The sequence below is a fragment of the Trichosurus vulpecula genome, chromosome 3 (genome assembly GCF_011100635.1).
Source record: "Trichosurus vulpecula isolate mTriVul1 chromosome 3, mTriVul1.pri, whole genome shotgun sequence".
NCBI classification, from domain to species: Eukaryota; Metazoa; Chordata; class Mammalia; order Diprotodontia; family Phalangeridae; genus Trichosurus; species Trichosurus vulpecula.
Window position 1 is genome coordinate 320,122,731 of NC_050575.1, and position 14,025 is coordinate 320,136,755.

A 14,025-nucleotide genomic window follows, 5' to 3' on the forward strand; every position below is an offset into this window, starting at 1 on the left:
TCTTGACCTTCCCTCTAGCTTAATCCTTGCCTGGACCTCAAATGGATCTGGGAATCACCCTTCTCTCTCTGCAGGACATCTGCAGGGCTCATCTCTTTTAATCTAGGTTTGATAGACCTAGCATCATCAGGCAATCTCCCTGCCAGGCCACCTCGGCCTTGCTTGTGCCGAATGTGCATTATCTAAAGATCATTCTGTAAGCTATGGTCCATTCGCCTTGGCAAATACTGTTTAAATATAGCATCCATAAATAAATGTTAAATAATTCATGAACATAATTTTGTAAATTCTGCTAGGCCACACCTCTCTGGGGGCATATTTATGAACATGCGTCAGCCTGGAATCAATGCATCTGCCAAGCTCCTTGCCTCTGAGGCAGAATTCCCACATCTAGCCCAAAATGCTGCAAACGAGTCCGATTCCCCTTCAGTAGTCATCCATCATACTGTCACTTTAATTCAGATGCTGCTACTTGTTTTAATAACATACATCTTACACAAAGAATATTGCTAACACAAGAATCTTGGGGTAGATTTTTACAACCTCATAAAATGATATTAACCCTTTGATCCCTGATATTCTTTTCATTGAGCCGAGAGCTTTGGAGTTCTCTCCTCGACATCCATCCCTTTTACTCCCTCCAATCTCCTTGATGCTTATCAATAACCTCTGTTCATCTGGTCTATACAGCACCAGGATCTGACATCAATCAGTGCAGTAAAAATATTATTCCTCCAGCTTTGCCCTCAAGAATTATGGAAAGAATAAAAGTGTTATTGCAGGAATTATTTAGCAAACAATAGATGGATAAAATGTATTACAGGAAGTGTTAAATTATATCACCTCATTACTGAGAAACTACTCGAGGTAGGGAGAAGGTAGCTCAAGACACCTTCCCCACCCCCAACTAACCAAAGTATTACAAAAGAACAATAGATAAAGCTCACAAAAGATTTCAGGGGAATATCAGGCTGACAAGGCTAGGCTTTCTTCTCTTGAAAGGGGATGGTAGGGGCAGGGAGCCAGCTTGGAATATGACTCTCTCTCTGTTTTAGATGTTAACTTAGAATTTATAGACCAGTGATGCCTGTCTGCATCTAGTTGTTTGGAGATTGGCAGATTATGGCTTCTTAAAAAGAGAATAGATCTATGCCATTCCCTTCCTCTCTTTAACATCATCACCATCATTCCCCCAAGAAAGAAACCTATTCATGGGAGAGGGAAGTATACAGCTCAGCTCACAGCATCTGAGTTTTTGTCATTACTGGAAGCCTGGGGCATGCCAATGTTGGCAGTCTCTTCCAACATTGGAAAATGCTGCTGCTGAAATGCCAGATTAAGCCAATTACTAAAATCAGGCCTGTATTTTAAATACTATTACCAATACCTAAACAAGGTTGGAAACCATGTTTTTTGACCAAGTAGTCTCTTATCAGTTAATGCAGATTTTTTTTTAAAGGCATAATGTTACACTGGGCTCCTGGGATTCATTTGATCAACATGATTAAATTATTCCCTTACTCAGCTAGAAGGAAATTACTAGTTACCAGACATTATGTGTCTGTTAATTATGTGCAATAAGGCTCCCTCCTATCACACCAGCTCCTGCATTCATGTTCTGTGTATTTTAAAGGCATTATCATTCAAAAAATTTAAATATTGAAAAGGGACAGCTATAATTTTGTTTCATCTATTTAATAAATAAGTAATTTGCTAAATCAGTTGTACAGAGCGGCTGTTGGCTCTGTGGACCAGCAAAGGCAACCTTAGGAAGGAGAGATTGTAGTATTTGAAAAAAAATAAACAATTGATATCTATCCCCTCCCCTTCCCACCTCCAGCAGTTTTATAGGCCAATGGTTGGGTCATCTTTTATTGCACAGAATTATTTCCAAACTATGACTGTAGGAGCAAAAACATTTTTTTCCAGCTTCCCCTGATACAGAATATGCTCACCTAGGCTGAGTATTGGAGCCAAATCTACATTCTGTCCAGAGAAAGCTCAATCTAGAGTTTCAAAAGATTTTTGTTTTAAAGGAAGATACAGCATATGGTAGCTAAGAGGCCTTATTTTGTTTCCTAATGAAATGATGAGCCTCTGTTTCATATTAAAGTGTTAATCGGTCTGAAATTAGGTCTCACAAAGAGAATAGTGCTTTTAAAATGCTTAATATGATTCATTATCTGCAGTCCAAACCAGATGACATTTCTTTTTTATCAAGAAAAGGAAACTGGAAAGACCCACCCTCCCTCCTCCATCCTCCCCCACCCCCCAGCCCTGGATTTGGTCATCCGATTTATTGAAGAGAAAGCTCTTTAGAATCAGCTCTTGAGCTGAAGGCTAGAAGGTTTTGTTTGAGTTTGAGAATCTTCATATGTTTTTGAAATCTAAACAAATATTTCAAAGAGGGTGGCTTCCCATTTGAAGTAAGTGATCCTATTAGACACTGAGATATGGCCTCTTTGTTGTGGGCCTGGGCATCATTTTATGTATGATAGCGCTGTGTCCCGCTAATATACCAAGACATTACTTTCAAGCCAGATACAGAGAGGAATGGACATGTTTCATGCACTTTGCCTTTCAATGTTAATAATGAATGACGAAAGTTCAGAGGAGAGAAGCTAAGTGGATACTCTGCTTTAAAAGAATGAATTTTAACTAGCAATATGCCAAACTAGTCAGAAACAAATTAGATAGTCAGCAAAGGGAGCACAAAGCATTCATACTAGAGGTCTGTCCATGACCATAAATTCTGCTGGAGTCCATTGTAGTAATCACTGTTATCCTGGGATAGAGGACCATTGCTGGGGTGGGTCATCATTTTTCTCCATAATCATGTGACTGGCATTTCTGACATTATACAGACAGGGCCCAAAGGGCAAGGTGAGTTATCAATGGTGGGGGGGTAGTGCAAAATGAGAATTTCTCCATCTGCTCTCTGAAATAAAGGGAAAAAAGGAGAACAAAAAGATCTGTCATGAGGGCAGGGCTACTTGAGGCAATAAAAATAGCTAAATGCAAGGGGAAGGACTTTTATACAGAAAATGTTGATTAGCCAGAATCTATCAATTGGTTGATTTGTTTTTTTCTTTTTTGCCCTCATAGTCAACTTTTAGGGGAAAGAGCTAGATCCCTACAAAACAAATTGTTAATAGTGACTTATTTAGAAAAAATAAATCAATTTCCAGGGAATATTTTAGGAACTATACAGGTTCAGTCTATCCTCATGCATCCTCTATATCCCTATCAACAATTCTAGACAAAGAACATTACTTTCAGAATGAAGTCCCTAAGATATTGCAAGATATTCATTCATTAAGCAAATATTCCCTTCTCCATTTCAATTCAATTTTACGACATTTAGCGAATATGTCCTACAGTATGTTGGGGGCATTTTGTTCACTAACTTCATCTTAGTAAAGTAAGAAAGAAGGCTAATATATTTCAGAAAGACCTTTATCAACAATGCTTGAAATCTGCTTTTAATACTTATACAGAAAATTCAATTATCCAGAACACGAACTTACCTGAAAAATCCTGATTATGGAGAAGGTTTTATAGGATAAGGGTATAAGAGAAAGGACATTTGCTTAAGAGTCACAACTCCTTGGGTTCTAATCAAGTCTTTACCAATGAGTAGTTGTGTGACCTTGGGGCAAACCACATCATCTCTCTGAGACTCAATTACCTTTTCTATTAATTCAATTGAAATAAATTCAGTAAGATTTTATGAAATATCCAATATTTAAGTGGGGCTGTAGTAGATACTGGGAATACAAAAGTACAAAGAGGAAAAGAAGAAATTCTTCCTCCCTGCCCACAAAGAGTTTACCTTTTGATAGAGGGAACAATATTCAAAATATATACGAAGTAAATGTAAAGTAATTTTGGAGATGGAGATGAACAATTGAGATCAACCAGAAAAGAGCCTTGAACTTTTACGTTGAAGCTGTCAAGGGACTCCAATATGTAAACCTAAGGCGAGACGTCATTCCTGGCAAGGAACACAACGTATGCAAAAGTGTGGAGGAGTATGGAATATCATGTATAGTGAGAGGATCAATTCAGTATCACTAGAACATAGAGTGTATAAAGGATAGTAATACGAAATCAGTCTAGAAAAAATGTTCTTAACCTGGGCTCCCCAGAACAAAGTCTGTGGATAGATTCAAGGGAATCCATGAACTTGGATGGGTGAAAAGTACATCTGTGCTTCAATAAAATTAGTTTCCTTTGTATCCTACATGTTATTATGTTATGCATTTACATATTAGTGTACATGTGTATTATATTGCTTATTACTGTATTTATATATATGCATTTGTATGCATATGTATACATGTGTGTCTGTATATACATAAATACACATATATACATAAATATACATATACGTAAATACACAGCCTATGTATTATTATTTTATTCATGAGAAGGATGCTATAACTTTCATGAGACTTCTTAAGGAGCCCAGCACAGGAAAAAAAAAAAAAAAGGATTCCTGCTTTAGAAGGATAAGTTGGATTGTGTAACTATTAGCAGTCAAACTTGGATAATGAAGGAGATTATATATATGGACTTTTCCAGCCTGATAGGTTTTTTGTGAGGAAATGATGAAGTAATACATGGGATGTTCAAGGAGGACTAGCACATCTGGCTGGAGGGCCTACCAAGGCCTTTTCAGGGCTGCTCATCCCCCTTTGGTGTACACCTCATTCATTCAACTTTCACCTGTGTCTCCAAGAAGCTGTAGCACGTGCAGCAGCCACACACTGGCAAACCATCTTGGCAGATGGGCTAAACCAGGTTGAGGGTAACCGACAGGTCTCGAACCTATCTGTAAGTTTAGGGAATGTCTAGCCCTAGCATATGAAGACTTCCCCACCTAGGCAGAAAAGGTGGATGAGAATAATTTTTTCTCATGGCCATGAAGGTGGCTGAACCAAGTACTATGGAGTGCTTAGAGCTTGGTTAGACATCGAAGATGCCAAGGTCATCCACTGCACCCTGGGCCAACGCCAGTTGTCTTTCATATTGCCACTGGATTTCAACGACTTTGTAAGAGACAGTTATGATGGTGACTTTGTGCAACTCTGCCTCACTTAAATCCAATTCACACACCAGTAGGACATCACCCTGTGATGTCATTAGTCCTCTTCAAAAAAAAAGGACAAACAATAATATATAAAGGTGTAAGGGCAAGCAAAATGGGACTTTTTACTGTTTTTTCTTTTGGAGTGCTTCTTGGCACTAAGGCAGTCAAGTGCCTTTGATTGAGTCTTGCCTTTGTTTGTAGGAATACCCACACCCTTTTGCTACTTAGGTCACGAAAGGTGTGAAGCTCTCAGGCCCTGAAAAAGAGTTTACCATATTTCCCCATGTATAAGATGCACCCTTTTCCAAAAAAATTGGGGTCTAAAAACTGGGTGCATCTTATACAGTGGTTGTAGATATTTTTACTTGCATTTCCCACTTTTTCACGCTTGTTGTCTTTGCACTCATTGTTTTGCATTTGTTACCGTTATATTTGGTTATGTGTTGCCACGTTCTGTTCAGAAGTGGCTCAGAAAAGATTTTTGTACAGTGCTGAATTCAAGTTAAAAGTGATCCAGTTTGCAAAAGTGAATGGAAAGCGTGTTGCTGAACGTAAGTTTGGTCCTCCTCCAACTGAGAAAACAATCCGAGACTGGCTATGGGAAGAAGAAACCCTACTGGAAACACCACGGCAGAAGAAGGCCATGAGAGGCAAGTCAGCAAAATGGACTGATTTAGAGAGGGAATTGAAAATATGGATTGACGAGCAAAAGGCAATTGGAATTCCTGTGTCCACAAAGATGTTTCAGCATGAGACAAGAAGAATTGCTGATGTAAAAGAAGTTACTGATTTCCAAGGAGGACACAATTGGTGCTTCAGGGTCGTGAAACAGAATGGACTAAGCATGTATACATGCACCAGACTTGCCCAAAAGATGCCTGAAAGCTATGAGCAGAAGGTCCTTGAATTTCATTGTATTACTGTATGAATTTTATGATGAATAAAACTTGAGTTCAATATCTTTATGTAATATATTTTTTTTGAAATTTCAGGCCCCAAAATTAAGGTACGTCTTATACATGGGAGCATCTTATGCATAGGGAAATACAGTATATACTCTGAGGGTATCTCTTAAGCTAAAACTCTCAGAACTTCAGGAGGAGAGGTTGTGCTTTGGGGGCACACTCATTGGAAGAGGGTTGGTGATTTGGCCAGACAAGACTCTGGATAGCTGTTAAGGAGACCCCGGCTTTGAAAAACCCAGACATTGGTGCTTCTCTCTCTGGAAACTATGTAATGTCTTGGACAGACAGCTAGAAATCTGTCTGCTGATTTGTGTTATTTTGCTCTGTTTATATAATTTCTGCTTGTAATTTCTGTTTATGTTTTCTCTAAAGTTCAGGGTGCTGACTTTTCCCCCTGAACTAAGTAAATGATATATGCATGTTCAATTAAAGTAAGATTGTTAACCCCTTGAAGTTGCTTTCCTTAGAAAAGCAGATAAAAGAACCTGTGTTAGCAGCCCTCCTGTGTGCTGGTGTTATTGGTATTACACAGCCACAGTATTGGCAAATAGCATTGTTGTTACAGAAGTTTTCTGCAACAAAAGAAAAAAAAGGAAAAAGAAGGGGAAAAGGAACTTTTCAAATGTAGGGAATTTATTATAATGTATTCAATAATTTACTTAAATAATTTAAGTTCAAATTTCAGACCCTCAAGCAACTTTCTGAAAAGGGATGCATGCCCTTTGTCAACCGACAAATTAACTGATCTTCAGCTGAGAGGAATCCCTCCAAGATAACAGATGGTTAAAAAGGTTTTGTAAGTATGGATTCTACTTTTTTAATTGTTTTTTTAACTTTTAGGTTATACACTCAGTTTCACAAGTTTTTTGAGTTGCAAATTTTCATCCCCTTCCTCCACTCTTCCCTCCCCACAACACAGCATGGAACTCAATATATGTTCTACATATGCCTTCGCATTAAACATATTTACACAATAGACAAGTCATAAAGAAGAACCATGATCAATGGAGTGAATCATGAGAAAAAAGAAAAAAAAACAAAAACAATATACAAAAAAGAGAGAGCAGATAGTTTCCTTCAATCCTCATTCAGACTCCATAGTTCTTTATCTGGATATAGATAGCTCTTTCCATCATGAGTCCTTTGGAGTTGTCTTTGAAACTTTGTATGTGAGTTCTTAGCCCAGAAGCTGGATTCTTTGGGTTTATCAAAGATTAAGCTTTTTCTTAATGTAAATCTTCTTGATAGAGTAGAAACTATGACCGTTGTCATGGGCATTGAAATGGATTTACAGACTTCTGTAACCCACATTCAGGGAATTACAGGACACATAACCACAGCAAAACCTATAATCAATACACAGAAGATACTTCATTCCATTTGCCTTAGTATTTTTTAACTAAAAGCTAATATGTTGTCAGCTAACATGTTGAATGAAAGAATGATGAATGAATGAATAAATCCAGCTTGGTATAGTACAGAAGTTGGAGTCAGGAAGGCCTGCATTCAAATCTTACCTGAAACTCCCCATAAGAGCTATGTGACCATGGCAAGTTATTGAACCTCTTTGAGTCTATTTTCTCATTTATAAAATCAAGATAACACCTGAAGTACTGACCTCCACTTATTGTGAAGCTGTAATGAGATAATGTATATAGAGTATTTTGTGAATTTTTAAGGACTACATGTCAGTTATTATTAACTTATAGCACAATATTTACTTTATTTCAATTCTATCTAAGTAAGGATAGTTTAGTAAGGACAGATTGTGCACCTGTTATTGCTTTGATTTGTCACGAGGTGATGATATGGAAATTACATTTAATTTTTTTTTTCATAATAAATCAGATACTTTGGTGTCCTATGGATTTTCTTGACAAACCTCACCAAGATGTTTTTATATACTTGCACCACTACGTGTAAATTCTTTCTTTTTTAATACAGTTCATTCATTCATGTTCCTTCATATGCTCATTTACGTCTGTGAGATGGGATTCCAAATTGGCTGCCATAGGGAAGTACTATTTTTGCTTAATTCACTTCAGACAATGAAAATAACAGCCAGTAATTATGTAGCACATTTTTTTTTAGGTTTGCAAAGTACTTGACAAAAATTATTTCCTTTTATCCTCATAATATGTCTAGGAAGCTGGTACAATTCTTAAATAAATTTTATAGATGATGAAACTGAGGTAGAAACTGGTTAAATGAACTGCCCACCATCACATAGCTAGTTCATGTCTGTGGCTAGATTTGAAATCAGGTCTTTTTGCCTTCAGGTCTAGTACTCTATCCACTGTGCTACTGGCTGCCTAGGTATCTAGCATAATGCTTCATAAATGGATTTTTAAAGAGGGGAAAGAGAAGAAGGAAAGGATAGGGGGAAAAAGGAGACGAGCTTATAAAAAACAGAAACACTGATGTCTTAAAATTAATGAAATAAGCTTTTCATAGGAAACTGTAATCCAGTGAAGTCAGTAAAAGAATTTTCTGATTAATAAATATTTTAATTGCAAGGTAGTGCATATAAATATATGCATATATACTACATAAGTTTATACACATATATAGATATACATAGTATATATTGCTCAAAGCTGATGATTTTCATATGATAAATATTTTATATAGCGTAGTATTAATATTGTTAATATAGCAATAACATTATATGTAGTATATATGCATATAAACTACATATTTACAAAGGTGTACTACACATACATATGGAGGCAACTAGATGTCTCAGTGGAAAGGGTATTGAAGTCACGAAGACCTGGGTTAAAGTCAGCCTCAGACATTTATTAGCTGTGTGATCCTGGGCAAGCCGCTTAACTCTGTTTGCCTCAATCCACTGGAGAAGGAAATGGCAAACAATTCTAGAATCTTTGCCAAGAAAACCTCATGGACAGTAATGGTGTGCTATGGTCCAAGGGGCCATGAAGAGTCAGACCTGACTGAGCAAAAGTACATATGCATATATAGGAATATGTATACATATATGTATATATATATTATACAAAGCTAATGATTTTCACATAATTTATATATTATACAATGTAATATTTATATTATTAATGTAGCAGTAATATTATATATGTAATACATATGCATATATACCACACATGTAGCATGTATGCATACATGCCATACAAAGCTGATATTTTCACATAATTTTTTTGATTTTTTTTTTAGTTTTCAGCATTGATTTCCACAAGATTCTGAGTTACAAATTTTCTCCCCATTTCTACCCTCTCCCCCAATCCAAGATGGCATATATTCTGATTGCCCTGTTCCCCAGTCAGCCCTCCCTTCTATCACCCCCTTCCCCTCCCTCCCACCCCTTTTCTCTTTACTTTCTTGTAGGGCAAGATTGATTTCTATGTCCCATTGCCTGTATATCTTATTTCCCCATTGCATGCAAAAAGGTCTTTTCTTTTTAAGCATCTGCTTTTAAAACTTTGAGTTCCAAATTCTCTCCCCTCTTCCCTCCCCACCCACTATTCCTAAGAAGGCAAGCAATTCAACATAGGCCATACATGTATCATTATGCAAAACACTGCCATAAATCGTCATGTTGTGAAAGACTAACCATACTTTCCCTCCCTCCTATCCTGACCCCCTTTATTCAATTTTCTTCCTTGACCCTGTCCCTTTTCAAAAGTGTTTGCTTTTGATTACTTCTTCCCCTTATGTGCCCTCCCTTCTATTGTGCCCCCTCTTTTATCCCCTTCCCTCTACTTTCATGTGGGGTAAGATATCCAATTCTGTGTGTATGTTATTCCCTCCTCAAGTCAAATCTGATGAGAGCAAGATTCACCCATTTCCCCTCACCTGCCCCCTCTTCCCTTCCAATGAACTGTTTTTTCTTGCCACTTTTATGTGAAATAATTTACCCCATTCTATCTCTCCCTTTCTCCCTCTCTGAATATGTTCCTCTCTCATCCCTTAATTTGTTTCTTTTTTAGGTATCACCCATTCATATTCAACTCATCCCATGCCCTCTATGTATATGTATATTACCTTCAACTACCCTAATACTGAGAAAGGTCTCATGAATTACACACATCATCTTTCCCTATAGGAATGTAAGCAAAACAGTTCAACTTTAGTAAGTCCCTTATGATTTCTCTTTCTTGTTTACCTTTTCATGCTTCTCTAAATTTTTGTGTTTGAAAGTCAAATTTTCTGTTCAGCTCTGGTATTTTCACTGAGAAAGCTTGAAAGTCATTTATTGTATTGAAAATCCATATTTCTCCTTGGATCATCATACTCAGTTTTGCTGGGTAGGTGATTCTTGGTTTCAATCCCAACTCCTTTGACCTCCAGAATATCATATTCCAAGCCCTTCAATCCCTTAATGTAGAAGCTGTTAGATCTTGTATTATCCTGATTGTGTTTCCACAATACTAAAATTGTTTCTTTCTGGCTGCTTGCAGTATTTTTTCCTCGACCTGGGAATTGTGGAATTTGGTGACATTATTCCTAAGAGTTTTCTTTTTGAGATCTTTTTCAAGAGGTGATCAGTGGATTATTTCAATTTCTTTTTTACCCTCTGGCTCTAGAATATTAGGGCAATTTTCTTTTCTAATTTCTTGAAAGATTGTGTCTAGGCTCTTTTCTTGATTATGGCTTTCAGGTAGTCCAATAATTTTTACATTATCTCTCCTGGATCTATTCTCCAGGTCAGTGGTTTTTCCAATGAAATATTTCACATTGACTTCGATTTTTTCATTCCTTTGGTTTCGTTTTATAATATCTTGATTTCTCATAAAGTCACTAGCTTCCACTTGCTCCAATCTCATTTTTAAGGTAGTATTTTCTTCAGAGGTCTTTTGGACCTCCTTTTCCATTTGGGTAATTCTGTGTTTCAAGGCATTCTTCTCCTCATTGGCTTTTTGGAGCTCTTTTGTCATTTGAGTTAGTCTATTTTTTAAGATGTTATTTTCTTCAGTATTTTTTTGGGTCTCCTTTAGCAAGTCATTAACTAGTTTTTCATGGTTTTCTCGCATCACTCTTATTTCTCTTCCCAATTTTTCCTCTACTTCTCTGACTTGCTTTTCCAAATCCTTTTTGAGCTCTTCCATGGCCAGAGACCAATTCATATTTTTCTTGGAGGCTTTTGATGCAGGCTCTTTGACTTTGTTGACTTCTTCTGGCTGTATGTTTTGTTCTTCTTTGTCACCCAATAAAGATTCCAAAGTCTGAGTCTGAACTTGGGTCCATTTTTGCTGCCTGTTTATGTTCCCAGACAACTACTTGACCCTTGAGCTTTTTGTAAAGGTAGGACTGCTTGTAGAGTAGAGAGTACTTTGTCCCAACCTTTAGGGACCTTGTGCTGCTGTTTTCAGAGCTACTTCTACACAGCAAGCTCTGCCACACCAGTGCTCCTCCTCCCCCAAGTACCGCCAATCTGGACCACGATTCAGATCCAAGCAGGCTCTGCACTCCCGCTTTGATCTGCCATGTAATTCCTCCCACCAGGTGGGTCTGGGGCTGGAAGCAAAGGCAACTATAGCTCTGGAAGTAGCCCCAGAGCTGCACCACTTCTGTGACCCAAGGCCTGGGGCTGACTGTGCACTCATCTCACTCAATTCTAGCAGTTTTTCTCACTAACCCTCTCTGTTGTCTTTGGCGTTTGTGGGTTGAGAAGTCTGGTAACTGCCACAGCTCAATGATTCAGGGCCCTACAGCTTTTTCAGCCCAGCTCCCAGTCTGGTTGGTCCTGTCATGGCCCAGGCTTGGCTATGCTCCGCTCCACTCCCAGCTCCCTGCGATAGACCCTTCCCCGTGACCATCCAGGCTTTTCTGGGCTGGAGCCCTGCTTGCCTCTGTTATTTCATGGGTTCTTCAGCTCTAGAGTTTGTTCAGTCATTTTTTACAGGTGTTTGGAGGAACCTTGGGGACAGCTTAAGCAAGTCCCTGCTTTCCAGCCACCATCTTGGCTCCACCCCCCTCACATAATTTATATATTATATATACAGCACTGTTGTCAAAAGGGGGGATTTTAGTGCTTTGATATTTTGGCTGCCTTCATGTCTGTGCTCATGTAAGACTCTCCCTACCCATTGACTGTATTCCCATAGCATAGAGTTCAGCGACTGGAGTCAGGAAGACCTGAGATCAAATGCTGCCTCAGATACTCACTAGCTGTGTGACTCTCCATTAACATGCTTAACCTCGGTAGTTTCTCCAGGCGACCTTGGCTCTGCTCCTCCGGCCTCTTCCCGGTCCCAGCCCGCGCCCCAACGCCGCCATGTCCGCGCTGGCTCCGCGCCTGCTGAGCGACCTGACGCGCCCCGCCCGCAGCCTCGTGCGTGTCCCACGCCCGGCCCTGCACACGCGGCCGGCCCGGGAGGAGCTGAGCACGCTGGAGAAGGCCGTTGGCCTGGCCGCCAGCTTCGTGTGCCTCCTCGTGCCCGGGGGCTGGATCTTATCCCACCTGGAGAACTACAAGAAGAAGGAGTGAAGGAGCGGGTCTCTGGACATTCCCCCGTGACCTCAGGACCTGCCTGCACCCCGGACCACGAGCTCCCCACATTCCGCCCCCAGCAGTCTTCTGATGAGTTAATCATGACCACTCGATTTTTCCCAGGCTTAGTGCTGTCCGCTCTGGCCTGGGCAGATGGGACCTCCTCCGCATGTTAAAATAAAGTCACTCGAAACCTCTCTTCAAAGCCCCCCCCCCCAAAAAAAGATGCTTAACCTCTTTCAACCTCAGTTTCCTGTAAAATGAGGGTAATAATGGCACCTCCTTCCTAGGCTTGTTGTGAGGATCAGCTGAAAGAAGACACGTGAAGCACTTTATAGTTTTATAAATACCTTCTAGTTATCTTCCAGTTCTATGTGGCTTATACATCATCAATCTGTTCAACATGGACCAAGATAGTGAATCATAGTGGGTCATAGATTAAATTTTCAAGGGACACTAGAGTCCATTTAGTTCCATTTCTTCTTTTGTAGATGTAAAAACAGAGGCATGCAAGGGCTAAATGATTTATCCCAGGTCACACAGGTGACATTGGGTGACAATCCCTCATTACCAATTGCAGAGGCCAGATGCAATTCCAGATCCTCTGATTCCAGATTCAGTGCTCTTTCCTCTGTATCATGCTAACTTTCTAAGGTGTTAAAAGGTATCCTGTGCTTCTCCTATTCTCGTTGATGCTTTGCTTAATAGCTGTTATCTTTATACTTTTAAATAAGAATGTGGGTAATAATTTGCCTCTTCCCTGTCTAGCTCACAACAGTATAGGAATGATGTTCTATTTGTCATAAACTTGTCATGAACAAGGGGTTGGGGAAAAGGTGAAGTGGATTTCAAGTCAATATTATAGGTCTCAAGGAGAGAGATGGAACTCTGTTCACTTAATGAGTATTAGACTCTCTCTGACTGCCTGCTTTTGTTAGGAGAGCTTTCAGCATAAATTGACATGGGTGTGAAGTGACAATTGTGAATGGCAAAGTCAGTAGAGTATTGGAGTTAAATTTGAAACCTGTCTCAGACATTTACCAACTATGGGAACCTGAGAAAACCAATAAAATGCCCTCAGCCACAGTTTCTTCCCTTGCAAAATGGAGATAGTAATGGCACCCACCTCACATGGTTGTTGTGAGAATGAAATGAGATGAGGTCTGTAAAGGAAATTTCTACCTTGAAAGTGTTGGCTAAAGGCCATCTAGCCATTGACATGATCTCCTCCATGTGGGTAGGCTTAGAAACCTATTGAAATAATCTGTGTCCTAGTCTGGCAGGAAGTCATAGGCAGTGATTCTGCTGTATAGCTCTTAACCTTGCTTCCTGTCCCTATCTTGCCTGTGAGCTACTGAGGGCTCAAGAAATTTAGAGATTCTGCTCTTATTTCTTTTCTCTTTCTTACTAACTGAAGACGAGAGAGCTGCCTCTGGGCTATACTCAGGGCAAAGCTTGGCTTTGCTCTATTACTATCCCTTTTGCCCTTCTAGTTCCTT

General features: G+C 39.2%; 1 protein-coding gene across 1 annotated transcript; it reads left to right on the forward strand.

Annotated features, from left to right (window-relative positions):
* The first annotated feature begins 3,369 nt into the window (after positions 1-3,369).
* Positions 3,370-12,735, forward strand: LOC118842543 (cytochrome c oxidase subunit 8A, mitochondrial-like). The gene is made up of 3 exons (XM_036750010.1): positions 3,370-3,379; positions 4,742-4,836; positions 12,242-12,735. The coding sequence occupies exons 1-3, from the start codon at positions 3,370-3,372 to the stop codon at positions 12,521-12,523; spliced, it is 387 nt and encodes a 128-aa protein (XP_036605905.1). The 3' UTR covers positions 12,524-12,735.
* The last annotated feature ends 1,290 nt before the right edge of the window (positions 12,736-14,025 follow it).

Coding starts and splice junctions, on each gene's coding strand:
- LOC118842543 (XM_036750010.1), top strand. Junction 4,837..12,241: donor GACAGGTCTCGAACCTATCT/GTAAGTTTAGGG, acceptor TAACCTCGGTAG/TTTCTCCAGGCGACCTTGGC.